The sequence below is a fragment of the Choloepus didactylus genome, chromosome 2 (genome assembly GCF_015220235.1).
Source record: "Choloepus didactylus isolate mChoDid1 chromosome 2, mChoDid1.pri, whole genome shotgun sequence".
Classification (NCBI taxonomy): domain Eukaryota; kingdom Metazoa; phylum Chordata; class Mammalia; order Pilosa; family Megalonychidae; genus Choloepus; species Choloepus didactylus.
The window spans coordinates 18980774-19007456 of record NC_051308.1 but is presented as its reverse complement, the minus strand read 5'-3'; the positions used below and the strand labels follow the sequence as shown (position 1 = coordinate 19007456).

General features: G+C 35.3%; 2 protein-coding genes across 11 annotated transcripts in view; one reads left to right on the top strand and one right to left on the bottom strand.

Moving 5' to 3' along the window:
• The window catches only part of TARBP1 (TAR (HIV-1) RNA binding protein 1), a 105399-nt gene that overhangs the window by 55598 nt on the left and 23118 nt on the right, over positions 1-26683 (top strand). For 6 of the 8 annotated variants that reach the window (XR_005214497.1, XM_037821205.1, XM_037821196.1 and 3 more), the window contains exons 13-22: positions 8614-8711; positions 12707-12868; positions 15197-15384; positions 15810-16071; positions 16167-16355; positions 17788-17978; positions 18166-18237; positions 19652-19772; positions 23460-23570; positions 25589-25738. Coding sequence is in view for 7 of the 8 variants with exons in the window: in XM_037821205.1 (XP_037677133.1) it covers positions 8614-8711; positions 12707-12868; positions 15197-15384; positions 15810-16071; positions 16167-16355; positions 17788-17978; positions 18166-18237; positions 19652-19772; positions 23460-23570; positions 25589-25738 (1544 nt within the window). In the remaining variant the exon portion in view is untranslated. The remainder of the gene's footprint in view (positions 1-8613; positions 8712-12706; positions 12869-15196; positions 15385-15809; positions 16072-16166; positions 16356-17787; positions 17979-18165; positions 18238-19651; positions 19773-23459; positions 23571-25588; positions 25739-26683) is intronic. The other 2 variants (XM_037821220.1, XM_037821209.1) reach the window with 2 other exon arrangements.
• The window catches only part of LOC119522701 (cytochrome c oxidase assembly factor 6 homolog), a 106890-nt gene continuing 87585 nt past the window's right edge, over positions 7379-26683 (bottom strand). Inside the window, exons 5-6 of one of the 3 annotated variants that reach the window (XR_005214506.1) lie at positions 25012-25134; positions 7382-8213 (exon numbers count right to left, since the gene is read on the bottom strand). Coding sequence is in view for 1 of the 3 variants with exons in the window: in XM_037821334.1 (XP_037677262.1) it covers positions 8151-8213 (63 nt within the window). In the remaining 2 variants the exon portion in view is untranslated. Of the gene's footprint in view, positions 8214-25011; positions 25135-26683 lie in introns of all 3 variants that reach the window. The other 2 variants (XM_037821334.1, XR_005214508.1) reach the window with 2 other exon arrangements.

The following is a 26683-nucleotide window of genomic DNA, read 5'->3' as shown; positions in this document are numbered from 1 at the left end:
TTTTGATTTGTGTGTTTGGAGTTGGATTCTCCATATCTTCTGGTTTTATCACATGCATTAAGATTTTCTGTTGTTTTTGGCCTCTTGGCATTTGTTTTGCTTGATAGGGTTCTTTCAAGTTGTAAAAGAAAAAAGGGGGGGGATATCGATCTAATTTTTCAGAAACACAGTTTGGTAATGTACACTTTCTCTAACTAAACAGCAGATGGCATCTGTGAGACACCTATATCCCTCAAGTCAGTTCTCAACCTTGTTCCCGCGGTGTGTGGGGAAATGATTCTTGTGGGTTCAGTTGGAGAACTCAGTTTGGGTGTGTTGCTGGAGCCATCCACCCTGAATGTGTGGCGTGTGTACGGATGGCCAGGGAGGAAGGGCAGTTTTAATGTTCAAATCCCCCACGTTCCCGGAGATTCAAGGCCGCCACAAGAGTCTAAGCCTTCATTTCAGTTCAGCCCCAGACCCTCTCTCTCGCTAATCCACAAACCACTGGACTTGGCGTAGCGTCCCTGGGTTCTCCAAGCGGGTCCCCCCACCCAGCCGCGATCCTCCAGGAGCTCATCCGAGGGAATGCCGTGCTACGTCACCAGTGCGTGCTGTCCCTCAAGGGAAGCCCCGGGCTGCCAGGGCCGTGCGGCAGCGCACTCTCAGCCTGAAGCAAAAATGTCCGAATGGGGTGTCTCAGCCCCCTCCTCCTTGCACAGCTCCTCCTTCCCAGCTCCAAGACAACTGGCGGGGCTCTGGGCTGTGAGCACGGCCCCGGGCAGGAGTTTATCCAGCCCTCTGGGGGGCCAGCTGCTAGCCGCGGGGTTTCTTTCTGCTTCCGGCTCTCCCCTCCGTTCCCCCGGACCTGAGGGTATCTGCAGCAGGCTGTCTTCCCGGCCAGACACCAAGAGGCCAGCCCAGCCCCCTCTTGCTTTGTTTTACTGTGTGGTTCCCACAATCGCAGCTGCAGCCGCTCCTGGCTTTTTCTCTTTTTTTTCCTTTTTAAAAGAGCCAGCTGGTTTCCAAATGCTGAACCCTGGCTTCCCCAGCCCACCGTGTGGCTGTGGGTCTTCCAGCCAGCTTACTCACTGGTTTCAGAATGCCGACTCCCAGTTTCACCAAGTATACGGCCCCTCTGGAACTAGGAGCCCTTGTCCAGCTGGCGCATCGCTTAACCGGTATTTTGGGTCACTTTCTCGTTTTTAGCTAGTGTTTTTCACGGAGGCGTTTTTTTGCCCTGTCTCAGCTAGCCGCCATCTTAGTTTCCTGTATCAGTTTTATGGACCTTACAAACAGCTAGCTTTTGGTTTCATCGATTTCCTCTATTGATTTTGTTTTCAGTTTCATTGTTTTTCTGCTCTCCATTTGCTCCTTTCTGTTTGCTTCTGATTTATTTTGCTCCTTTTTTTAGTATCTTAAGGTGTAGGCTTAGATCATTTATTTGAGACCTATTTTCTTTTCTAACTTGTACAATTAATGCTATAAAATTTCCTCTAAATTCGGCTTTAGCTGCACCTTGTAGATATGTTGTATTTTCAGTTCAAAATATTTTCTACTTTTCTTTGAGAAGTTCTCTTTGTCCCATGGATTATTTAGACATGTCTTTGGAGATTTTCCTTTATCTTTCTCTTACTGATTTCCTTTATCTTTCTATTTCCTATTTGATCCCATTGTGGTCAGAGAGTGTACTTTGTATGATTTAAAGTATCTTAAATTTGTTAACATGTGCTTTATGATCCCCAGTGTATGGTCTATCCTGGTGAATATTCCATATGCACTTGAAAAGAATGTTTTCTGCTGCTGTTGGGTAGAATGTTCTATAAATGTCAGTTATGTCCAAGAGTTTCATGGTGTTTTTGAATTCTTCTACATCATTGCTGAAGTGCTGTTTACTCCTTCTGTCTTTTACTGAGACAGGAGTATTGAAGTCTCCAACTATAATTTTGGGTTTGCTTCTTTCTCGTAGTTCTGTAAGACTTTCCAAGATCCATTTTAAAAATTCTGTTATTCAGTGCATATAGATTTAGGATTATATATTTTCTTGGTGAGTTGACATTTCTATCTTTATATAACGTTCCTTTGATCCCTGATAATTTTATCTACTCTGAAGTTCTTTTGTCTGACAGTATGGCCATTCCTGCTTTCTTTTGATTAGTGTTTGCATAGTGTATTTTTTCCTGGCCTTTTACTTTTTATCTTTAGATTATTATATTCAAAATGAATTTCTTACAGGCAGCATATAGTTAGGTCATGGTTTGTTTTCATCTATTCTGTTATAGACCATTTGCTTTAATGTAATTATTTATAAGTTTGGGTTTAGGTCTCCCATTTTATTGCTTCCTGTTCCCTTTGTTTTTCACTTCTCTATTTTCCCTCTTCATTTCTTTTGGACAATTTGAACACTATTCAGTATTCCATTGTAATTTAACTATTTTGTTATTGTCTTATGCCCAAAGTTTCTTTTTAGTCATTGCTCTAGGGATTGTAGTATGCACACTTAACTTTTCACAGTCTGCTAAGAACTGATATTTTGACACTTGAAGTGGAATATAGAAACCTTACCACCTTATGGGTCCCTTTACCCTTCTCCTATCTGTTATAGTTGTCTTATATCTATATTCACTGAAAACTCTAGCAGACAATGCTATAATTTTTTCTTTCAGCTGTCAAACAAGTTTTAAAGAACTCAAGAGAAGAAGAACTTCTTATATTTACTCATATATTACAGTTTCTATTGCTCTTCTTTCATCCCTGAAGTTCCAGATTTCCCTATGGCAGCATATGCCTTTGACCTGAAAAAGTTCTTGTAGCATTTCTTTTAAAGCAATTTTTTTGGGAATGAATTCTCTTAGAAGTCTTCAGTTGAGACTGTCTGCATTTCACCTTCATTTCTGAAGGATATTTTCACTGGATATAGAATGCTGGGTTGATCTTGATTTTTTTATTTCAATACTATAAAAATGTTATTCTGCCCCTAACAGCAGAGCCCCAGGATGTATGAAGCAAACACTGGCAGATTTGAAGGGAGAAATTGATGGTTTTACATTGATCATAGGACACTCTAATATGCCACATACAATAATGGCTAGAACATCTAGACAGAAGTTCAATAAGGAACTACAAGACTTGAATGATACTCTAAATCAACTAGACCTAACAGACATATATAGAAGACTTCACCCAACAAAAACAGCATACATATTCTTCTTGAGTGCACTTGGATCATTCTCTAGGATAGACCATATTTTAGGTCACAAAACGTCTCAATACATTGAAAAATATTGAAATCATACAATGTATATTCTCTGAACCTAATAGAATGAAGCTAGAAATCAGTAACACAGGGAGAAATGGAAAACTCACAAATATGTGGAAATTAAAATGTACTCTTAAACAACCAGTGGGTTGAAGAGGAAACCAGAAGTGAAATTAGGGAATATGTTGAGAATGAAAATGAAAATACAACATAACAAAACCTATAGGATGCAGCAAAGGCAGTGTTGAGAGGGAAATTTATAGCTGTAAATGCTTACATTAAAAAAGAAGAAACACTTCAAATCAGAGACCTAACCTCAAAACTGGAAGAACTAGAGAAAGAGCAAATTAAACCAAAATCAAGCAGAAGAAAGGAAATAACAGAGAGAGGAGGTAAGTGAAATAGAGAACAAAACAATAGAAAGAATGAACAATACCAAAAATTTGGTTCTTTGAAAAGATCAATAAAATTGGCAAATCTTAAGCTTGACTGACAAAGAAAAGAGAGAGGACCCAAATAACAAAAATCAGTAAAAGGGGGGATAGCACTACCATCTCTGCTGAAATAAAAAGTATTCTAAGAGCTACTATGAACAACCGTACGCCGATAAGTTAAATAACCTAGAAGAGATGGACAAATTCTTAGAAACATACAAACTACCTACACTGACTCAAAAAGAAATAGAAGATCTCAACAAACCGATAAATAGTAAAGAGACTGAATCAATAATCAAACACCTCCCAAAAAAGAAAACCCCAGGACCAGATGGCTTCACAGGGGAATTTTACCAAACAGTCCAAGAAGACTTAACTCCAGTTCTGCTTAAACTCTTCCAAAAAACTAAACTGGAAGGAAAACTCCCTAATTCATTCTACAAGGTTAATATCACTTTCATACCAAAGCCAGATAAAGATACCACAAGAAAAGAAAACTATGGACTAACATCTCTTATTAATATAGATGCAAAAATCCTCAAAAAATAATAGCAAACTGAATGCATCAGCACATAAAAAGAATTCTACACCATGATCAAGTGGGATTTATCCCTGGTATGCAACAATGGTTTAACATTAGAAAATCAGTTAATGTAGTGTATCACATGAACAGAATGAAGGAAGAAAAACCACAAGATTATCTTAATTGATGCAAAAAAGGCATTTGACAAAATCCAGCACTCCTTCTTGATAAAAACACTTAGAAAACTAGGAATAGGAGGAAACTTCCTCAATATGATAAAGGGCATGTATGAAAAACCTGTAGCTAAAATACTACTTAATGGTGAAAGACTGAAAATCCTTCTAAGAACAGGAATAAGACAAGGATGGCAACTGTTACCACTGTAATTCAACATTATACTGGAAGTTTTTGTCAGAGCAGTGAGGCAAGAAAAAGAAACAAAAGCCATCCAAATTGGAAACGAAGAAGTAGAACTTCATATTTGTAGATGACATGATCCTATATACAGAAAATCCTGAAAAATACACAACAAAGCTCCTGTAGCTAATAAATGGATTCAACAAAATAGTGGGGTACAAGATAAACACCCAAAAGTCAGAAGTGTTTCTATACATGAGCAGTAAATAATCAGAAAAATAAATCAAGAAAAAAATTCTATTTACAATTGCAACTAAAAAAATCAAATATCTAAGAATAAATTTAACCAAGACTGTAAAAACTTGTACACAGAAAACTAAAAATCATTGCTAAAAGAAATCAGAAAAGACCTAAATCAATGGAGGAACATTCCCTGTTCATGGATTGGAAGACTAAATATTGTTAAGATGTCAGTTCTACCCAAAGCAGTTTACAGATTCAACACAATCCCAATAAAAATTCCAACTGTCGTCTTTTCAGAAACAGAAAAGCCAATCATCAAATTTATTTGGAAGGGTAACATTATTCCAATATTTTTTTCATCACTCAGTTGTCATCTGTTGATTGTCTTTTCTCATATAATTTGATATTTTCCTGTTTTTTTCATATGCCAAATAATTTTGGATTGTGTCCTAGATATTTTGAATATTATGCTATGAGACTGTGGATATTGTAGAGGATGTTTCTGTTTAGCAAGCAGCTGACCTGGTAAAGTTCAGATTCAAATTCCAAGCCAGCTTTTGTGGGTATTGGTTCCTGTCTTAGTTTTCCAGCTGTTACCATACAATGGGTTGGCTTAAACTATGGGATTTTATTGGTTCATGGTTTTAAGGCTAGGAGAAGTCTAAAATTGAGGCCTTAGCAAGGTGATACTTTCTCCCTGAAGACCATGGTGTTTTGCTGCTGGCTGCCAGTTATCCTTGGCATTCCTTGGCTTTCCTGTCCCACGATAATGTCTACATAAGTTCTGTTGACTTCCCCATGGGCTTTTCTTCTTAAAATCTCCAGGATTAGGATTAAGGCCCAAACTCATTCAGTTGTGCTACACCTGAACTACAGATAACGTCTTCAAAAGGTCCTGTTTACAATGGGTTCACAAATACAAGAAAGGATTAAGATTAAAAATGTGTTTTTTTCCTGGGTACATAATTTAACTGACCATACTTCCACTCTCAGTTTTTTTTTTTTCCCAAATCCTTTCCAGTGCTGTTTGGATTTATCCCATGTGTGCTCCATCCGGTGTCTATTTTGGATGGGTAGTGATCACTCTGTTAGTTCAGTTCTGAAAGTCTTTTGTGTGCTAATTAGGATCAGCTCCACAGGTGAGCAGCTGGGTGTGGGGTATGAGCACGATTCATAAACAACTTTTTGGAGTCATTTCCCAGGGCTCCTCCTCTTCTGCAGTCTCCTCTGTACTTCCTATCTTCTTCCCTGGGTCTTTCCTTTTTGGTTCTCTGGCAGCAGTTGCAGCCTTAGTTACCATGATCTACTGTCAACTTTTTTTTTTCCATTACAAAATTGATTAATTTAGTTGATAACAGTAGAGAATAAAACAAAACTCCAGAGTTGCCTCATTCAGAGTTGCAGCTTTCATGGTAAAAGCAGCAGAATTATTGGCCTATCTCCTTGGAGAGAAAGCTAAGTGAACTTGCAGCACAATTCATCCATCACGTGATACTGATGGCCATTATATAATGCAAGTGACATACCATTTGCTGGACATTTTTATTTCTTTACGTTGCTTCCATCTACTGTTTAAGGTCCTTTTGTTTCAATGTGAAGAACTCCCTTTGGTATTGCTTGTAGGGCACATCTAGTGATGACAAACTCCCTGTGCTTTTGTTCAGCTGGGAATGTCTTAATCTCTGTTTTTGAAAGACAGTTTCACTGGATATAAAATTCTCTGTTGGCAGTTATTTTCTTTCAGTACTTAAAAAAATATGCCTCACTGCCTTTTTGCCTTCATGGATTCTGCAGAGAAATCAGGAATTAATCTTATTGAGTCTCCCTTGTACATGACATGTTGCTTCTCCTTTGCAGCTTTCAGCTGTCTTTGGTATTGAACAGTTTGATTTACAATGTGTCTGTGTGTGGGTCTCTCTGAATTTTTCCTGTTTGGAGTTTGTTGGACTTCTTAGATTTTATTCATGTCTTTTCATTAAATTTTGGAAGTTTTTTTTGCCATTATTTCTTCCAATATTTCTTCTGCCCCTTTTTCTCTTCTCCTTCTGAGATTTCCATAATGCATATAACAGTATGCTTGATGGTGTCCCACAGGGTGGTTAGGCTCTGTTCTTTTCTTCATTCTTTTTCCTTTCTGCTCCTTAGCCTGAATACATTCGGTTGTCTTATCTTAGACTTCACTCATTATTTCTTCTGCTAGCTATAAGCTTCTTTTGAAATCTGTAGGGAATTTTTTATTTGTTGTTACTGTGTCCTTCAACTCCAGTATTTCTGTTTGGTTCCTTTTCAAGATTTCTCCTTATTGATATTCTCTTTGTATTCATCTGTAATCTTCCTGATTTCCTTTACTTCTTGTCCATATTTTTCTTTAATTCTTTGAGCATATTTAAAACAGTTTCTTAAAAGTTTTTCTGGTATGTCTAAATTGTGGTCGTCTTTGTTGATGATTTCTGAAATTAATCTTGTTCCTTTGGATGGGCCATCATTTTCTCATTCTTTGTTTGCCTTGTAATCTTTTGTTGCACATTGTACATTTTAGTATTTTAATGTGTTAACTCTGGAATTTAGTCCCAGAGATGTTTGTTCCTTAAGTTTGTATCCTGCTAGGATAGGACAGATTTTCCTTGAATGCCAGGAGCTAACAAAAACAATCCATTCAAAACATAGTTTCATAGACTTTGCAGATTGGCTTTGTGCTGGCTGGTGCTCTCCCTCAGAGGTTAGCCCTCCTCTTAGTTGGGAACCTGAAAATTAGCCCAAGGCGAAAGAACAGGGTCCTATCAGTTTATTTCTGAACATGTGTCATAGCATGGGCTTGTTCTTTGGGGATTAGGAATTTCCCTGTTAATAGGGATCATATCTCCATGTCTCCCTAATAAGTGGTCTTTCTGAGTCCCAGGGACTCTGTTGTATGCCTTAAAGCTGATAATCCTTTGTCTTAGAACATTGTGATTTGATTGTTTCTTACACTGATTTAGCTGTCTGCAAACTGCTTCTGCATGCATAGCAACTTCTGGGACGGCAAGGCAGAGATGAATATCCTGGTTCAGTCCTTCTGACTGCCACCAGATAGATTGGCACAGACATACAAACACCCCAGTATGCACCTAAGGATTACTGTGCTTCCTCAGGATTGGACCAGGGACCTGCACTGAGAGCACAGGTTGTTTCCACATAGAGTTCAGGGGGGAATGGTGGCAGAGGGACCTTTTCAAGAAAAGTAGCCATTTTCTCGATTCAGTGTTTGTCCAGTTACTGCCACCTTTTAACTTTTCTGGAGCCATTTTCCTCAGAACTCTTGCAGTTTTTGCTAGTTGTTTGCAGATTCTTTGGTGGAATAGAACCCTGGAGTGTCTCACATCACCATCTTAGTCCTCTGCTGCTCACTTTTGTGATTGCTTCTGCATCTGATTCCAATCTGCAGGAGAATTCAAGGGAGAAAAAATTAGTTAATCCACTGTTCAGTGTTACTTTGAATTCTGGACTTCTTCCTGAATCTGTGTGCTACTTTTTTACTTTTCAGAGTTTTAAAATGGCTTCTGCATCTCTTCTGTCCAGGCTTTCTTTATAGCTGCATTTAGTGAGAGGGTGGGGTGTCCCTCTTCTATCTTACCCAGAACAGAAACTCCTAACTGATTTTAATGAGTAATTATAGATTTCACCATGGTATTGATGATTATTATATTATTGGAATTCATTTTTGGTAAGTGATTTACCCATGCAATTAATATAGTTGTATTTTTATTAGACTGTCTTGTGTATTTGGTACCAAAGAGCTTATTTCTATTTTAGCGGCATGTTTTTTTCCCCCCATACAGATGAAGTGTTTACTCTTCTTCAGAACTTCATAATGTCTACTACAGAGAGCATTTCTGAATTTATTCTTAGACGACTTACTATGAATGAGCTAAATAGTGTAAGTATTCATTGGAGAAGCTTTTCATTCATTCTTTTCACTGATATTTGGGTGACTACTGACTGGCAGGCACTGTGTTAATGTGAAAAGAAAAATTATTTTACTATGTTAGTTCCATGAGAAGCAGCCTTAGGAAGCAAAAAGATATAGCCTTTAAAGTAATAGCACCTAGGTTCCAATTTCTTCTACTTTCATTAACTGTGACCCTGGGCAAGTTATGCAACTTTTCTGAGCCTCAGTCTCCTTGTCTGTAAAATGGAGGTAATAGCATTGATTTATCAAGATTTGGGGAATTTCAAATGATGTATTTGAAGTACTTAGCACATTCAGTGTATATCTGGAGTATATATCCAGAGATTCTAATTTGTTAAATTTGGGATGGGGCCTAGGTATCTATCTTTCTATATATTTAAAGCTCCATAAGTGATTCTGAAATGCAATTAGGGTTAAGAACAATAGGTCTGATGTGTGGAGGATGTGCTGTGAATTACCCATCCCCCCTACTGTCCATATCATTGATTACTTTAGGACATCTGAGAAAAATTACTGAAGCTTTCCCTGTTTCTTGAAGGATATCTCAGAGCACTAATTGTTAAAGATGTGCCTGTTATTCTTAATTCTTTTTTTTTTGGTTGAAATTGGTAGGAACAAAGGTTGAAGCAATTAAAATTATTAGGTTGTATTACAAGTCAGCAATTGAGGGGAGTTGGTTAGGGATATGGAAGGATTCGAGTTTCCTTTTCTTTTTCTTTTTTTCTTTTTACATCTTTCACTTTATTTCTTGTCTGGAGTGATGAAAAGTTTCTAAAAATTGAACAAAAATTAAGTGCGGTGATGGATGCACAGCTGTATGAGAGTACCAGGGGCAACTGATTGTATACTTTGGATCTTTGGATAATTGTATGGTTTCTGAACAATCCCAATAAAAATTAAAAAAAAAAAATTATTAGGTTGTCAATAAATTGAGAACATATATTTTAAAAAGTTTTATTAGAATACCCAGGTGACATTTGTTTGATAGCTTTTAAACAGGTGTGAAAATATAAAAAGTTACGTTTTATTTTGAAAGACTTAAGATGTTAATAGATGAGCAAGGAAATATAAAGAAAAAAACACCCTTTAGCTTCCTGAATTCTTATCAGACAGTTCTTAATAGCAATTCTGGTGTACCTAAATTGCCTACAAGGCATTTAATAAAGAAGTAACTTTTTTTGTTTATATTTTGTTACAGTATCATTTTATTATCAATATTATTATATTTACCTTTTTATTTATGGAAATTTTCAAACATATGCAAAAGAATTATAATGAATCCCTATGTATCCATTGTATAACATAAACCATTTTATTTGTTTGGAATTTGAAGTTACAAATAGCTCAAAAAAGGGAAAACTTATTTTATCTTTCAGATTCAAAGATTAAAAAAAAAAACGAAATAAATTATTTTGAAAATGTCACTGTCTTCATAAGTTAGGTATTAGAATTCCCAGTTAAGCACATTTGTTTAAAAAATGAAGTTTTTTTTAAAAGTCTCTTCCCATATTTGCCCTTATCTCAGTGGTATGCTCATCAGTGTTTAACGACTGGCTCTCTGGGGAAACAGTAAGCCCTGATTTGTAGAATTTACGGATTCCCATGACTGATTTCAAGCTTATCAACATGACATCACTGAGTTGGAAAGTGATATGAGTAGTTGGCTCTGCAGTGTGGGAAGGCTCAAGCCATCACTCCGTGATCTCGTATCACAGAGGAAATAGTAGCCATCAGACTGGCATGCCCTCAGTTTTTAACTATCAAATACGTAAACTTATCCTATATACTCAACACACACATGAATCCATTCTCTCTGTCTTCTATCTGTTATAAAATGTAAGGCAATATGGATTCCATCCTCCTCCAGCTTCTAAGGACTTAACACTTGATTATACACCCTCTTTTTTACATATTTAGCCTTTCCTTTTCTACTGAATTTTTTGTGAACATTTATACATATTTAAGAGTTTCTCATCTTAAAAGAACTTTCTTTCAATTCCATATTTCCTTCTAGCATCCTGTTTCTTTCCCTTTATAAGCAAATCATAAACAAACTCCTTATCATTCTAATTTGGCTTCTGCCTCCTTCATGATACAGAAATGGCTCTAAATCATTAGTGACTCCTCTGTCCTAAACCTAAAGGATACTTCTTAAACCTTATTTTTCTTGACTCCTTGACTCTCTTGGACTCTGTTGATCACGTCTTTCTGAAATCCTGCCTCTCTTTAATCTATGACATCATGCTCTTCTGGTTTTTCTTCCATCTCTGGCCATTACTTCCATTTCTCTTGAATTCTTCACTATCTCGACTGTTGTAGTTTTCTGGACTGCTCAAGCAAATACTGTGCAATAGGGTGGCTTAAACAACGGGAATTTATTAACTCATGGTTTCAAGGCTAAGAGAAAGTCCAGTCAAGATGACATCAAGACAAATCTTTCTTCCTGAAGACTGGAGTGAGTCCTTGGACCTGGCTCCTCTGTCACATGGCAGTGCGCATGGCAGCCTCTGCTGGCCTTTCCTTTCTCTCTGGGTTCTGTTGATTTCAGCGTCTTGCTTCCCGTGGCTTTCTCTCTATCTGTCTGAATTTCATTCTTATAAAGGATGCCAGTAACAAGATTAAGATCCATCCTGATTGGACTGGGCCATACCTTTACTGTCGTAATCTCATCAAAAAGTCTTACTACAATGGGTTCATACCCACAGGAATGGATTAAGTTTAAGAACATGTTTTTCTGGGGTACATACATCTCCAGACCACCAAATTGATTTTATATTTGGAGCTTTTAAAACCTTGGTCCATTTTTTTCTCATTCTCTCCTCTGTCTCTAGGTGATCTCATCCACGTCCATAACTTCAGTTATGCCAGTGACTCTCACATTTCTATCTCCACCTCAGACTTCTCTTCTGAGTTTAAGAGCCATTATTCGAATTGTTATTTGATGACCAAGTTGAATTTCTCACATTTATCTCAAACTTTTATACAAAACTGAACCCCTTGTTCCTCTCTTCTTTCTCCATGTTTCCTTTCTCAGTTAATGTACCATGATCCAACCAGTTTCTCAGGCCACAAACTTAGAAGTCCTCCATCACTCTCACCTCCTGTGTTCGTCTGTGCTATGACCAAGCCCTTTACTTTTTACCTTTTATCTGCATTATATCCTATCACCTGGCAAAGTTTCTGGCATATAGTGGTTGCTGATTAAATTAATGAATTAAGTACTTTCTATGTGCCATAGGAGGCATCTTAGTATAGTAGTAATACTTACGGCCACTACTTAGTGCTATTGCATTCAACATACCTTCTATCACTTAATTCTTTGAAAAACCCTATGATGGATAGATATTATTATCCCTATTTTATGTATAAGGAATCTGAGGCCTAAAGGTAACTTTGTGAGTTCTACCACTAACTAAGCTGGTGAGTGGTAGAACTGGATTGAATTCTCTTCTGCCTAGGTTTAGTAATCAAAAAAGACCTGTGTTTAATTCTGTCCCTCCTAGTTACTAGCTCTGAGACATTGGGAAGTTATTAACCTCTTTGAAACTGAGTCTTCTTATCAGCAAAGTAAGACAGTAATCTTCTTTGTGATAGTGACTATTGTAACTTGCCTCAAACAAAGGAAGAGGTGATTGCTGTAATTGTTACTGTTATTATTTATGATGTGACAGTACTGGGATACAAGATTTGGTAGAACGTAATTGGCAGAAACTGTGTTCTGAGTAGGGAGAAGGTTGAGTAAATTGTGATGTGTTACAATTGTGCTGAAAGCAACATCACTGTGTAATCCAGAGAAGGAAGTCCTTAGCTCTGCATGGGGAGATTATGGAAGGTTTTTCCCTCATAAAAATCTTGATTTAGTACTTTTAAATGAACTATTTTATTTCCTACCTGAACTCTCAGAGCCTTGTGAAAATCATGTATCCTGCTTTTATCCTTAAACATTTTAATATTTGTCTCAGGTTTCAGATCTGGATCGTTGCCATTTATACCTGATGATATTAACTGAGTTTATAAATCTTCATTTGAAGTTTGGGTGGAAAAGGGGTAACCCCATTTGGAGAGTTATTTCTCCTTTGAAAAATGCATCCATTCGGCACCTTCAGGACATGGGTAGCGGACAGGTAATCAACTTTGATTCAAGGTTTTATGGTTATGTTGAATAAGGCGTACATGGAATAAAACATTCAATTGTTTTAAAGTTTTTTGATAGTATAAAAAACGTTTGCTGAAACTTAATTTTTAAAATAGTACCCTTTAGTAATAAGATTTGATTAGATTGGGAATCCTATCATAATATTAAGTATATAACAGAGATATGGGGACTTCAGTCTTAAAATCATTTAGATATAGATAGTGGACTTGTACTAGTTCTTTTGCCCATATACCTATCAGTAAGGGATATAGTCACTTTAGTATGTCCACATTCATCTGTTTGGCATTCAGAGCCCTCTGTACTTGCTTATCTAATTTTTTAGCCTAGTTTTCCAGTGCCTCTCCTCCGCCTTCCCATAATGCTCCCAATGCTGAAGTCACTGTAGACCAGCACTTAATATTTTCACAGATCGCAAACGTGTCATATTCTTTCTCATGTAGGCTTTTATTCTGTGTGATCTCTCCACTGGGAATGCCCTACCCTCCACTATACACTTGTTAGTGTCTGGTCCATACCTTTATGGCTTAACTCAAATCATATTTTCTCTTGGGGACCTTCTTGGATCAGTGGCTCACTCTTTCCTTCATTTTTCCTAATGCTCTTTAAATCTCCTTTATAATGTTTATTTCCGTCTTACTTGTTTTTATAGTGATTTTTATGTATATGTATTTTCCACTGTATTTTAGCACCTGCAGGCATTTCTGAAATATAACACAATAAGGCATAATGGTTAAAAGAGCAGGCTTTGGAGTTAGACTTCCTTGGTTTGAATCCTGGCCTTATCCTTGCTAACTGTGTGACCTCGGGGAAATTACTTACCCTTTCTATACCTCATCTGTCACATCTGCAAAATGGGGCTGATAGGGTTGATGTGAGAATCAAAACAAGTTTATACATGCTAAGTATTAAGAACCATACCTGGCACATAGAAAGTCCTCAGTAAATGTTAGTTGTTTTCAATTAATACATGGCAAGTATTCAGTAAAGTTATATTGAATCATAATCTAACTGGTCCAGGCTGCTAATAAGAATAAAGGAGCTACTTGATTGCTTTAATTCTCTAACTTTTAAAGTAGTTTTCAAGGACTGGCCTTAAAGGAAATGATAAAAGAGGACAGGTTAATATTTCAGCCTCCTACTAGTCTCAATGTTATGAAAGGGTATTGTAAGTTTTGAATGTAGAACAAAATCATGAACCATACCACAGTAATTTTTATTATTAAAAATTGGCTTTTTTTTTAGTAATTCACTGAATTACATTAAGGATAACAGGGACCATAACTGACAACATAAACACTAAATTTTATTTCATGTATTGGCAGTGTTGCTATTGTAAAATTTATCTGTAGAGATGCTTGATTTATTTGGGGGTGGGGGTGGGAAAAGGCATGTAATAAGTAGTTAGAAAGTTCCTTTCTGTTAAAAATACTGCCAGTCAGCAATATTTGAGAGAACAACTTTGGTGTCTCAGTGCAGCTATTTTCTATGTCTAGTTTCTTGCCAGTACTCCTAGATTCTTGGTTAGAGATTGACTATTTTCTCTCTGTAATTATAAACCCGAGCTGTCTTGGTTATCCTTCCTTTGTGTGTGCTCCTACATGTAGAGTTCTAAGTGCTTTATATGAAATAACTCCTTTATTGAATCTTCACAATATGAAGTACATTCTGTCTATCCCCATTTTGCAAATAAGAAAACTAAAGCATAGAATTTCCACAGTCATACTGGTAGTAAGTGCAGAGCCAAGATTTAGACCTAGGCTGGATGGTTCCTGAATCCATGCTCGTAACTGCTTTGCTCTGTTGCCTGTGTAAAAGTCAAGTTACTGTTGATTCAAGGAGTTATTTGTAACTTGGAGCCTTTTTTTTTTTTAATTTTCAGCATGCCTCAGCCCAAGAGTTAAAATAAGGCTCAACCATAGGAATGTTGTTTGTAAATTTGTGTATTCATAGGAAAAAAAGTTGAGGAATACTTATTAATACATAGCTTTGGGTTCTGTTTGTAGCTACTTTGTCATGTATTAGTTCTTGGAATCCAGCTGCCAAAGAAGAGACCTAATTATCTCGTTAGCCTGAATTACTGAGTTTTTATTGCCACTTCAAATTTGTTCACTGTCTATCTATAAAGAAGTGATAACATTGAGTGACTTGTATTGGATTCCCTTTTAATTCTGATGTTCACTAGGAGGCAGGAAAAGGGAGAAAAAGGGTGTGAGTTTTCCAAGACTGGTAACTCAGGCCTTACTAATTCAGAATTGCTTATGTCAAATAAAAGACTGTTGTTGCCTTTCCTTCTCAGGAACCAACACTTGGTAGACAGATTCAGAGAGTGGTTAGTATGGCTGCTTTGGCCATGGTATGTGAAGCCATTGATCAGAAGCCAGAATTACAGCTTGATTCTCAGGATGCTGGACCCATGGAAAGGTTCCTTTCCTCTTTTCAACTCAATCAGACATTACAGAAGCCTCACATAGAAGAGCACAGCAGGTATGTTTACCCCTTGAAGTAAAGCATTATTTATGAAAGGCATCTATATTGTTAAATTAAAAATCCATTTTTGTTTAGTCATTGAAGTAATTAGTAATTGCCCAATATTACTTATAAAGTTATAGAATTTTGGAGATGATGCTTTATTCAGGATAGTGTATTATCACATTATTAGTCTATATTTCCAGAAACCCATTAACCTTTATGTATTTAGTTTTCAGTGACTCATTTAAGGTGAATGAAAATAATTTCAGGGTAGTAAGAAAATTGAGGTTTATGTAGTTTCCTTATTTTTTGGTAGATAGGATATTTCATAGCAACCATTTAAATCTATATATGTTTTCTCCCTTTATAAGGATAGTGTACTACATGTGAAAGAAATTGAGACAGCCCTGAGGAAGTACGTGATGGTTTTTTTCTTTCAGTTTTTTTGATGACTCTTCATCTTCCCAAGGATGGGGGAAAATAGTTGCACAATATGTTCATGATCAGTGGGTCTGCCTCTCTTTCCTCTTGAAAAAATACCACACCCTCATACCAACCACAGAGGGTGAAATTCTGGAACCCTTTTTACCTGCTGTTCAAATGCCAATAAAGACTTTGCAATTTGCACTAGAAGCCCTCACAATTCTTCCTTCGGATCAGATTTTACCTGTCTTTCAGTGCATGAAAATTGTGGTTCCCAAGGTAAGTTATAGTGAGATACGAATTGAAGAATGAGAGCAGCTGTAAATATTTCTAAATTAAGTGATAAATATGTATTTCTCTTTTTTTCCTACCAGCTTCTGACCTCCTCTGAATCACTCTGCATAGAGTCTTTTGACATGGCTTGGAAAATTATATCTTCTTTAAGCAACACTCAGCTGACATTCTGGTCTAATTTAAAAGCTTTTGTTCAGTTTGTTTTTGATAACAAGGTTCTTACCATTGCTGCAAAAATCAAGGGCCAGGCATATTTCAAAATAAAAGAGGTAACTTTTTCTTTTCTTTTTAATTTTTATGACCTGTAGCTCATGAAGAAGAGTTATATTTATAACTGCATATCAGATTTCTTGTTATTCAGTCAACAAATATTGTTTGAACCTTCTTCAATGTCATGAATAAGGACAAGAAAATCTATTAGCTATAAAAGAGGAGGTGCAAACTGGGATCCCATGAGCCAAACCTGGTCATAAACATATTTTACTTGGTTAATACAGTGTTTAAAATTTTGAATTAGCTGCCACTCTTAAGAATTGGGAAATCTGCATGAAAATCTGTATTTTACCTTCTCTTAGAAAAATTGGATAATCTTGCAACACTAGTTGTACCTATGAGACAAGAGTTGGCTGAAATTGAGTGGCAGCTAACTTGTTTGGATAGGGCATGCCCTGTCAGTTCTCCACAGTCTCCACAATCATTCCTTGATTTCTCTTTGATACCAAAGGCAAATATCAGTTGCCATTTATCATTGCACTTATGCTATTGTTTTTCTTTTATAGAGAAACATTTTTTTGAATATAATTCTTATCAAAAAAAGGTCTTTTTGAATTTGCAACCACTGATACATTAGGGAACATAACATGTTGGAATTAAATCATGCCCATGCATTCAAGTATACTTCTTTATCCAAAGGGGAAAACAGAAAATAATATCCTTTTATTTACACTGCTATTTGCTGTGCCTAGCTCAGTCTTTTCTTGTATCACAGTACATACTTAGAGACCTTGGTCTTTGCTGCTCCAAGGAAAGGGAGGCCACTGCCAAAATGCAAAGAAAAATGGTAAAGAGTGAGGCATTTTCTCTCCATTCTATTGTTTTGGGCAGTTGTTTCTCTTGGAGAGTTCTGGTTGAATATCACTGTCAATAAAATTTTATTTATTTTTATTGAGAAATGAAAAATATTCTGTGTTCATTGATCATCTTGTAAAATTATCCTAATAATCAAGGATTTTTAATTTTTTAGATTCCATTTATGTTAATGTTGAAACAGTCATATGAGGTCATTCAAGTAACAGTTTTTAGCAATGTAAATTTTTTTTTAAATCTTCATTTTATTGAGATATATTCACATACCATGCAGTCATACAAAACAAATGATACATTCGATTGTTCACAGTACCATTACATAGTTGTACATTCATCACCTAAACCAATCCCTGACACCTTCATTAGCACACACACAAAAATAACAAGAATAATAATTAAAGTGAAAAAGAGCAATTAAAGTAAAAAAGAACACTGGGTGCCTTTGTTTGTTGGTTTCCTTCCCCTATTTTTCTACTCATCCATCCATAAACTAGACAAAGGGGAGTGTGGTCCTTATGGCTTTCCCAATCCCATTGTCACCCCTCATAAAGCAATGTTAATTTTGAAAAAATTAAGTGGTTCAAAGGATAAAATGACCATTGTATCTCATTCCAGATTATGTATAAGATAATTGAAATGTCTGCTATAAAAACTGGAGTCTTCAATATGCTGATAAGTTATTGCTGCCAATCTTGGATAGTTTCTGCTTCAAATGTGTCCCAAGGTTCCTTATCAAGTGCTAAAAATTATTGTGAACTTCTCCTTGAAGCATGTGTATTTGGAAATGTGTTTAGGCGTGATCAAAGGTAAAAGGATGCCATAATTTAAAACTTTCATAACCTCTATAAAGTACCTGCTTGCATAGAATTACGCCTCTTTGTTTTTAGCTTTCAATTAGAAGAATACAAATTACTAGTTATCTTTAAATTTGGGACTTCAAATTTTTTCCTATCTAATACCTGCTATTCTTTATCAAATTTTTATTATGGGAAGACTTATTCAAGATGTACAGACCTTCATAGAAAATCTTGGACATGAATGTGCAGCAAACATTGTTATTGAAAAGTAAGTGGTGGCTTTTTTTTTTTTCTGTCTAAATATAAATGGGGTATTAAAATTTTAACACAGAGAAATTCTGGATTTTTTTTAAAGTTTAATAAATATCCATGAGATCTAATCTATTATAAGATAGTGAATGAGCTTTTAAAAGTATGTTAGAGATTGTATTCCCTTGCTAATATGTTTTCTTCAGATCCATCACTATTTAGTAAAATTTGATAAAACTTAAAAAAAAATTTTCATTTCAGTGTCCAGCACAAGTAAGGAAATGAATATGGGGGATGTAAAGCCCCTATCTCTCTTCTTTGTTTTATAGGGGGTGATCATCTGTACATTTTATTCTTTAGTCTTTTTTGACTATAAAGTTTAATATACAGTAAAACTCCACCACTTAAGTTCAATTTGTTATGCATGAAAATGGAATTATTCTTGGAACAAGCCCTAAAATTTTTATTTTTAGGATAAGATATTCTTATCTAACCTCTGGATTAATTTTTTTTTGGAGTTTGTCAAATAGCTTTCTTAAAAAGTTTTATTTTTTCACATAGCTTTCAAAAACTTGTGTGTGTATTTATAATGAAGGTAATAGTGTAATATTATTCACTTTGATTTTAGTGCAGTTATCACAGTCTTTATTATTCTATGAGTCCTAGCTATGTTTTGAAGCAGCTGCCATTTTTCATTAAATGTATATCTATTTTTATTGTTAATTTTCTTTAATTGATTTTTTTTGTTTTGTTTTGCTTTTGTGGCTGGTTTAGTATAGTACTGAAAATGAAATTTGTAGTTGATGTTTCCCAAATATTTTGATTTCTACCAGACAAATGCTTTGTTATTAAATTAAAATGACATATTATTTACATTATGAAAGCATAATGAAATGTTTAAACACTAACAATTTCACTTAATTATCTTTTCATATTTGGATACGGAAAACACTGGGGTATTCAGGGAACACCGTGCTCCTGTGCCCTTAAGGCTGGTTTATTCCTCATTTAGAAATCATGCAGTTATAGTATGTGGTAAAGATGCACTTTGAGATGTTTGATGCTTATTCTTACCACCTGAGCAAACAAAGGTTTATGTAATCTTCTTTCAGGAATAGTTTTATGACCTATAATCTGTACTGTCCATAGACCTGATACTAATGACTCAGGATCAGTAGCATACATGTTGTTTTTCTAGAAGTCTGGATGGATTTGTGTTCATTCATATTTTCTGGTCAGGCTTTCCTTTGGATATGTTCATTTATTATTTTCTACTGGTAATTTGAAAATTATTGTCATAAAATATAGACCTACTTAATTTTAGAAATCTTTGGAAGGTTTGGATATTTGTTGGATATTTTGAAACTAATCTTTGATATATTTTTTCTATTTTCAAAATGTATTGACATAGTTTATATTTTTATATTTTTTAGTACTAAAAGAGAGGACCATTACGTGAGAATCTGTGCTATCAAATTCCTGTGTTTATTAGATGGCTCAAATATGTCCCATAAGTTGTTTATGGAAGATCTTGCAATCAAGCTGTTAGATAAGGTAAATATATTTTATTTTAAATTATCTTTGTTTTAGAGTATAGTTAACAAGTCAAAGTTGAACATTTGCTCTTTATGTTAACAATATATACAGTTCTGATTATTTTTTAATCAGGAGAATACATGAAGTTTTATATTCTATTTTTATGGTTAAGTCTTGGTTAGTAATTGTGCAACTGAAGATTGGTTTTAGAGAATAATAAAGTTTTCCCTGTACCATCTAAATTTTACTCTGTGTATTTGCCAGAACCAGTCAAAACCAGTTTTGTTTAGAATGACATATCCATACCTTTATGTATGTAACAAATGGAATAAAAAGGTAAACATTTAGAATGTGGCATAATGATTGCCACATGACTTTTGAGTCCCTGAAAGATTACCTCAAGATTTGCTTCAATGTGTGATAGATACATTATTTCTAAATCTGGGTTTGTGATGTTTGTATGAGGTTGATGAACATTTCTTTTTATTCAGGTTAACATTTTTTTTTTATGTCTGCTAAATCATTTATAAACAACCATTACAGTGTCTGAAGAATGAATTTATTAAATTGTTTGAGAGAGGCATAAAATCAAGAATAATGCTTAATTCCTCTTTTATTATTTAAATGACCTGTAGAATTTGAAGCCAAGGTGGCTGGTGCTTGGTCTGAGTTTTCTCATACCTGGTTTTTTGTTTGTTTGTTTTCCATATCTGGTTTTAATACGGGGCATAACTGATGACTACCACTTAAGTCACCTGTATTAAAATAGGAGTGCACATCATATATTTGTTTTTTGAAGGGAACAGATAGGCTTTATTGTATAAAACCTAGAGGCATTTTTTTAAATGCAAACATTCCCTAGGCTGTACTGTTGGAGTCTAGAAAGCTGTTCCAAAGGAAATAGTATTTTTATTGGTTTCTTGAAGCATGAGTAAAATTTAAAGTGATGGAAACAGGGCATTCTATCAGACAAAACACAAATATATATTATAATGTATATAATGTATAATATAAAAATATAAGAAGTGTTTTGAAGTAAAGTAAAGCAAATTAAGAGGGGGAGGAGTAGCTATTTTAATTGGTCATGGAAGACCTCTCTGGTAAGGTGTCATTTGAGCTGAGCTCTGCATAAAGTGCCAGTGAGGGAGGAGGAATCTAGGCGAGGACAGTTCCCAGAGGCCAAAAGAGGAGCTGCTCAATGGAGGTGTGTGTGGGGGAATGAAGGCTGATGACCGACTATTAGATATGGCAAGAAAGCATTGGTCACCTTTGACAAAAGCATTTCAGTAAAATGGTGGGGAAGAAAGACTAAAAAGAATGATTGGGAAGAAAGTGGGAGTTGAGCAAGCGGAGACAGTGAGTATAGACTCTCTTGAGGAGTTTGCTCTGAAAGGGAAGAAAAATAATAGGTTGGTGGCTGGAGGGGGACGTGAGGTCAAGGGAGGGGCTTTGTAAAGATGGGAGATAAATGAACATGTTTCTATGTTTAAGAAAGTGATCTAATAAAGAGGGGGAAATGATAATTCTGGAGAGATCAGAAATAATCACAGGCAAAATCCTCAAAGAGCTATTTCACACCTACTAGGGAACAATATTAAAAAAAAAAAAAAAGGAAAAGTATTGGAAAGGATGTGGAGAAAGTGAAACCTCATACATTACTGGTTGGAATGTAAAATGGTACAGCTGCTTTGGAAAACATTCTGACAGTTCCTCAAAAAGTTAAGCATGGTGTTGCCATATGATTCAGCAATTTCATACCTAGATATATACCTAGAGAGTATGTTTATTTTTGCCCAAAGGCAGAAATTATAATTTTTTTCAATAAATTTGGTAAATCTCCAAAAGGAGTATAAGGACCTTTTTTCTTCTGATAAAGGAAGATAAAGTTGAATCAGTTTCCAGATAATTCACATCCATTTTCTTGTTGAAGTAGGAAGATCACATGATTGAAATAAGAATGTGGATTGGGTTAATGTCTTGAGGAAAGTAGTAGAGATTTTAAACTCTCCTTGTGGAAAATAGGATTTTATAAGGAAAGGAAACAGATTTTATAAAAGCAAAATAATTGCTACCAATGTAATTCTTAAAGGGCCTCTATGGACCGGCGGTATCAGTGTCCCCAGGGAATATGTTAAAAATACAAATTCCAAGGCTCCCCCCACTTAACTACTGAATCAGAGATTCTGGGTGAGAGGGCCAGCAATCTGTGTTTTAACAAAGCCCTTTCAGGCAATCCTGAAGCACAATAAAGTCTGAGAACCACTGGTATCTGTGAGGCCCCAGCTAAAGTTGGAATACATATTTTTAATGAAGTCAATTGGGGAGGTGGTGGTATTTTTTTTTTTTTTTTCCTTCAGCAGTGCTTGGCAACCTGGAAGCAGGATCAGAAAATTCAAAACTACTGGATTGATTCAAAAGTAGGAAATTTGCAAGTGGGTTTGAGGTTGTAGTGAAAAAAATGGAATGTGCTCTTGAAGATATTGTAGAGATTATTCTTGGGGTCCATGTTGGTTTGGGGGAGACATGAAACTAGGAGAGAGTTGATAGACTAGTAGAGAAAAGAAAGGTTAAAAGATGGAAGATCTTTCTGAATAAAAGAGCATGTTTAGTGGAACACATAAAAGGATAGGTTATGAGCTGAGAAGGGAATTTGAGAGGCAGAGCACTTCTAAGTGAGGACAGTGACTTGGGTGTGGCCCTAATGGCAGATCTGTTGAAGTGAAATGCTTTTTAATGCATGAATGATCCATTCTAGTGATTCTATTTTCAGTTTTATTGAGACTGAGCAGTACATGAAACCTAAAGATACCCATATCAAAAGAAGTTTTCCCCAAAGAAATAATGCTAATAGAGGAGGTTATGAGACTTCTGTCATTGCCAGGAGTCATTAAAATCTATAATAATTTAGCTATTGTCATAACATTTTATGCACACTAAATGCATAGAATGATATTATGGAGGAAGAAGGATCTTGGAGGAGTTAAAAGTAAATGAGGATCATCTACATTAGGGGAAAGTGAATTTCGAGATAGTGGATGACTTTTTCACCTTGAAGACATTTAAAGAGTTACTCTTTAGTGCCATCTTATTTGAGCAGCTAAAGCACAAATAGTTATGATAACAAAAGTAAACAAACCTTGCAGTTGGCTGAAAGATGGCATAAACCATTAAAAGCAAGGGAATCTCTTTGATAATATAGAAATGCTTAGTGCTGCTGTTTTCTTGTCTTGTAATGGCATTTCACTGTCCATTTACTGTGGTGGCTCCTGCCTTAGTAGAGTTTATATCAAGTTGCAGATACCATTATTCCAACTAATACAAGACAAAGGAGCATAAAATGAGAAGTGTCTACATTTTTGCATTGTAATCATATGTCATATATCTTTATTCTCTCCCCTAGAACCTCTTATCTTCCCCTTAACTGGACATGAAGACATTGAAGTATATTTCCAAACACTTTTTGTACTGAATACAGTTTTGTGGTTCTTCTTTCTAATTTTAGAAGCAGATAAATTAACAAAACCAACAAAATTCAGTGAAAAGAGATTTTTAAAAAGTGTTGTTCCTTATCTGTCTTTCCTACCTTTTGGGAGATGGTAGGCCCCCACACCCAGTTTAAACCTCTTCAGATTTGAAGTTGTCATTGATTTTGTTTTTATTAATCACAGATTCAGTAAGTAATTTAATACTGATTTTCTCCTCCAGGATGTATTGGTATCCAGGTCAAGAACTCACTACTATGTGAATTCTCTACAGCATAGAGTGAAAAATCGAATATGGCAGACTCTGCTTGTACTTTTCCCCAGATTTAATCAGGTAGAATATTTATTATAATTGTCCCTTTTAAGTATTATATTTTCATACAAAAAATTGCTACATAGGAACTGTCATTTACTATTTTATTACTCACTAATCTGCCTTTGTATCAACCTCTGTTCTTAAAATAGAGTACAAAGGCAATTAGATATTGTAGAAATAACTTGGAAGCTGGCTTATGTGGTTTATGTGGCCCCAATTAATAGTTTTCTCCTTTAATATTTAATGTAACATTTAACTGTGTTAAGTCTCATGCCAGTTGAGTAGAAAATGTAATTACTTAAACTGTAATTATCCATGGCTAAGTTATTTTAGAATGTTGGTGTTTTGGATTATCTTTGTGCCCTGGAAACCAAGAAAATTGCATATTTGGGTGGAATTGTCATTTCTGTGGTCACCTTTACCCTTAATTTCATGCATAGTAGGCCACATCAACCAGCTTAAGCAAAGGCCAATATTGCTTAGAACAAAGCCTCTTCCCTAAGTAGGCAAGGAGCAATTGAGTGGGCTGTCTAGCCTCTCTCACCGTCTTTGCTAAATAATCCTGTAAAGAAAATAGATCATCATTTTGAGGAAGTGATGGTCTGTGACACAATTTTTAAAAATATTTTTGATTCCAAAAAATTCCTTCAGACTTTAGAGTTCCCTACTGCCTTCCCCACCCTCTTTTAAATATTTGAGAGAATTTTTAAACTTGTCAACCTCCTTTTTTATTATAGTTTTATAAAATCTTATATTTTTTAAGGAAGAAATAAACTTTTCAGTATAAATATATTATTTGGAAATAATTGATTTAGATAAATTTAAGAGGAAATGGCTAAAAGAGTTCCTTGTGGGCAATAGTGAATGTGTGTCAGGGACTTCTGTTTTCATGATAGGCCGTCTAATATTATTTCATTTTTTAAAATATTGAGTAAAATATTATACTTTGTTAAACATAAAAATTCGTTAATGAAAAGAAAGATTTTTGAAATGTTTTACTAGGTTTTTTCCATTGGAATGAGGGACCCACGAGAGAGGGGTAAAATATTGGAGAGAGTAGACAGAATGTCAGAGTAGGGATGAACATAAGGAAAAAGAAAACTAGTATGTTTATTATGGATCACCCACCATTAAGGGTTTTAAATTGTTATATCTTACAGTTTCATATACCTTCATAACAGTTTTTCAAGGCGGGGGATAAATATTTTAATTTTACATATAAGGATACTGCAATTCAGAGAGGTAACACATCTAGTGAATGGTAGATAAAAATAGAATCCAAAACTGTCTGTCAGGAGTTTACACTCCACTTTGCAACATATCACAAGGACTCTCGTTCTGTCAATTTGAAATTCTTTTAAGATACACTTTCTTTTTTAAAATGAAGAAATATATACAATAAATATTATTTGTTTTTATATTTTTATATAAATAATACTGCTTTTTACCTGTTACTTACATGTGTTCAATTATCCAGATAGAAGTATAATTTTGAAGAGAAGGGTGGAGGACAAAAAGGATAATTTTGGAGCTCAGGGTCTTAGCCAGAAGAATAGCAGTGGTAGTGGTGGAACAGGAAAGACTGTAAAGGAAAGTGAAGGAACAGTTTGAAAAAAGAATGCACGTGGCTCAAGACTTGCATTTCTGCAATTTTGTTTACTGTCTGCTGATTTTGGCATCTGTGTCACCCATCGTTCTAAGTTTTAAACCATGGTTTCTTGGCAGATTTTGGTTTGAATCTGAGTTCTGCCATTTACCAGCTGTGTGACTTTGGGCAAGTTATTCAACTTTTTCTGAGTCTTTCTTTTCCTGTAAAAATATGGATACTAGTAAAACAAAGTTAAATGAAATGCTTCATGTAAAGTACTCACTAAAAAATACTTCATTTTTATATTTCAATAGTTTGTATGATGGTTGTTTGGAGAATTATAGATTTGAGAATCAATTATAATACTTTAGCAATGCTTTGAAATTTAAAAATTAAAATTAATAACCATAATATGAACAGTTTAATTTGTGAACTTCATTTGTCTCAGAATTTCTTGAATGGGATTATTGACAAGATTTTCCAAGCTGGCTTCATCAATAATCAAGCATCCATAAAATATTTCATAGAATGGATTATTATATTGATTCTTCATAAATTCCCACAATTTCTTTCAAAGTTCTGGGATTGTTTTTCTTATGTAAGTAAAGGAGATTTTTCATATTTTTTTAAATTAAAAAAAGATTTTGACTATACTGGGAGATCTGTTCACATTAATAGTTGTTTTTACTATCAGTTGCCCTGTCTCCTATTCAGGAATAATTTTCCTATTTGTTCTTTGGCTCCTTTACCCACCTACCTTCTTAAGAGCCTTTTGCTATCAGTGTCTCTTGAACTAGTCGGTGTTTTCTTAACCAAATGGTTTCCACTGGCTTTTAAACATGCTCATGTCTCATCCATTTTTTATAGATATTTTACTGAACATCTCATCTGTTTCCTATAGTCTCAGACTCTCTTTCTCTCTCCCTCCTTCCCCCTCTCTCCTATTTCATAGCCAGACTTCCTGAAAAAATTGTCTATATTCTGTGGTTCCTTTTTTTCTTAGCCTTTCCAACCCACTCTAGATTTGCACTGCAGTGTTTCCAGCTCCGTCACTTCTCAGAAGAAGCTATTGCCCTTCTTCCTCCATGGGTCAGTTGTCAGCCTTCATCTTCTCTCAGCCACTTTAACTCTGTTGACTCCTTCATTGTTCCTGGTTTCAGTGGCACCACACCCTCCTGGTTCTCCTGCCTCTTTGTTCCGTCTTTTCTATCTCCTTTCCCAGGCTTTTCTTCTCTATCCAGTTATTAAATATTAGTATTTCTCAAGGCTAGGCCTTCCTCTTTTCTTAATTTGCTTCTCTTGTTTCATCTAAGTCATGGATACACTTATGACCTAATGTGAATGACTTACTAATTTATGTAACTATTCCAGACATTTTTCCCCAAGCTCTAAACCAGGAGTTGGAAACAGTGACTAAATTTGACCTGACAGTTTTATTTTATCATAGCCATGCCTATTAGTTTACATATTGTCTGTGTGGCTGCTTTGCACTGAAACAGTAGTTGAGCAGTGCAACAGATTGTGTGGACCACAAAACCAAAAC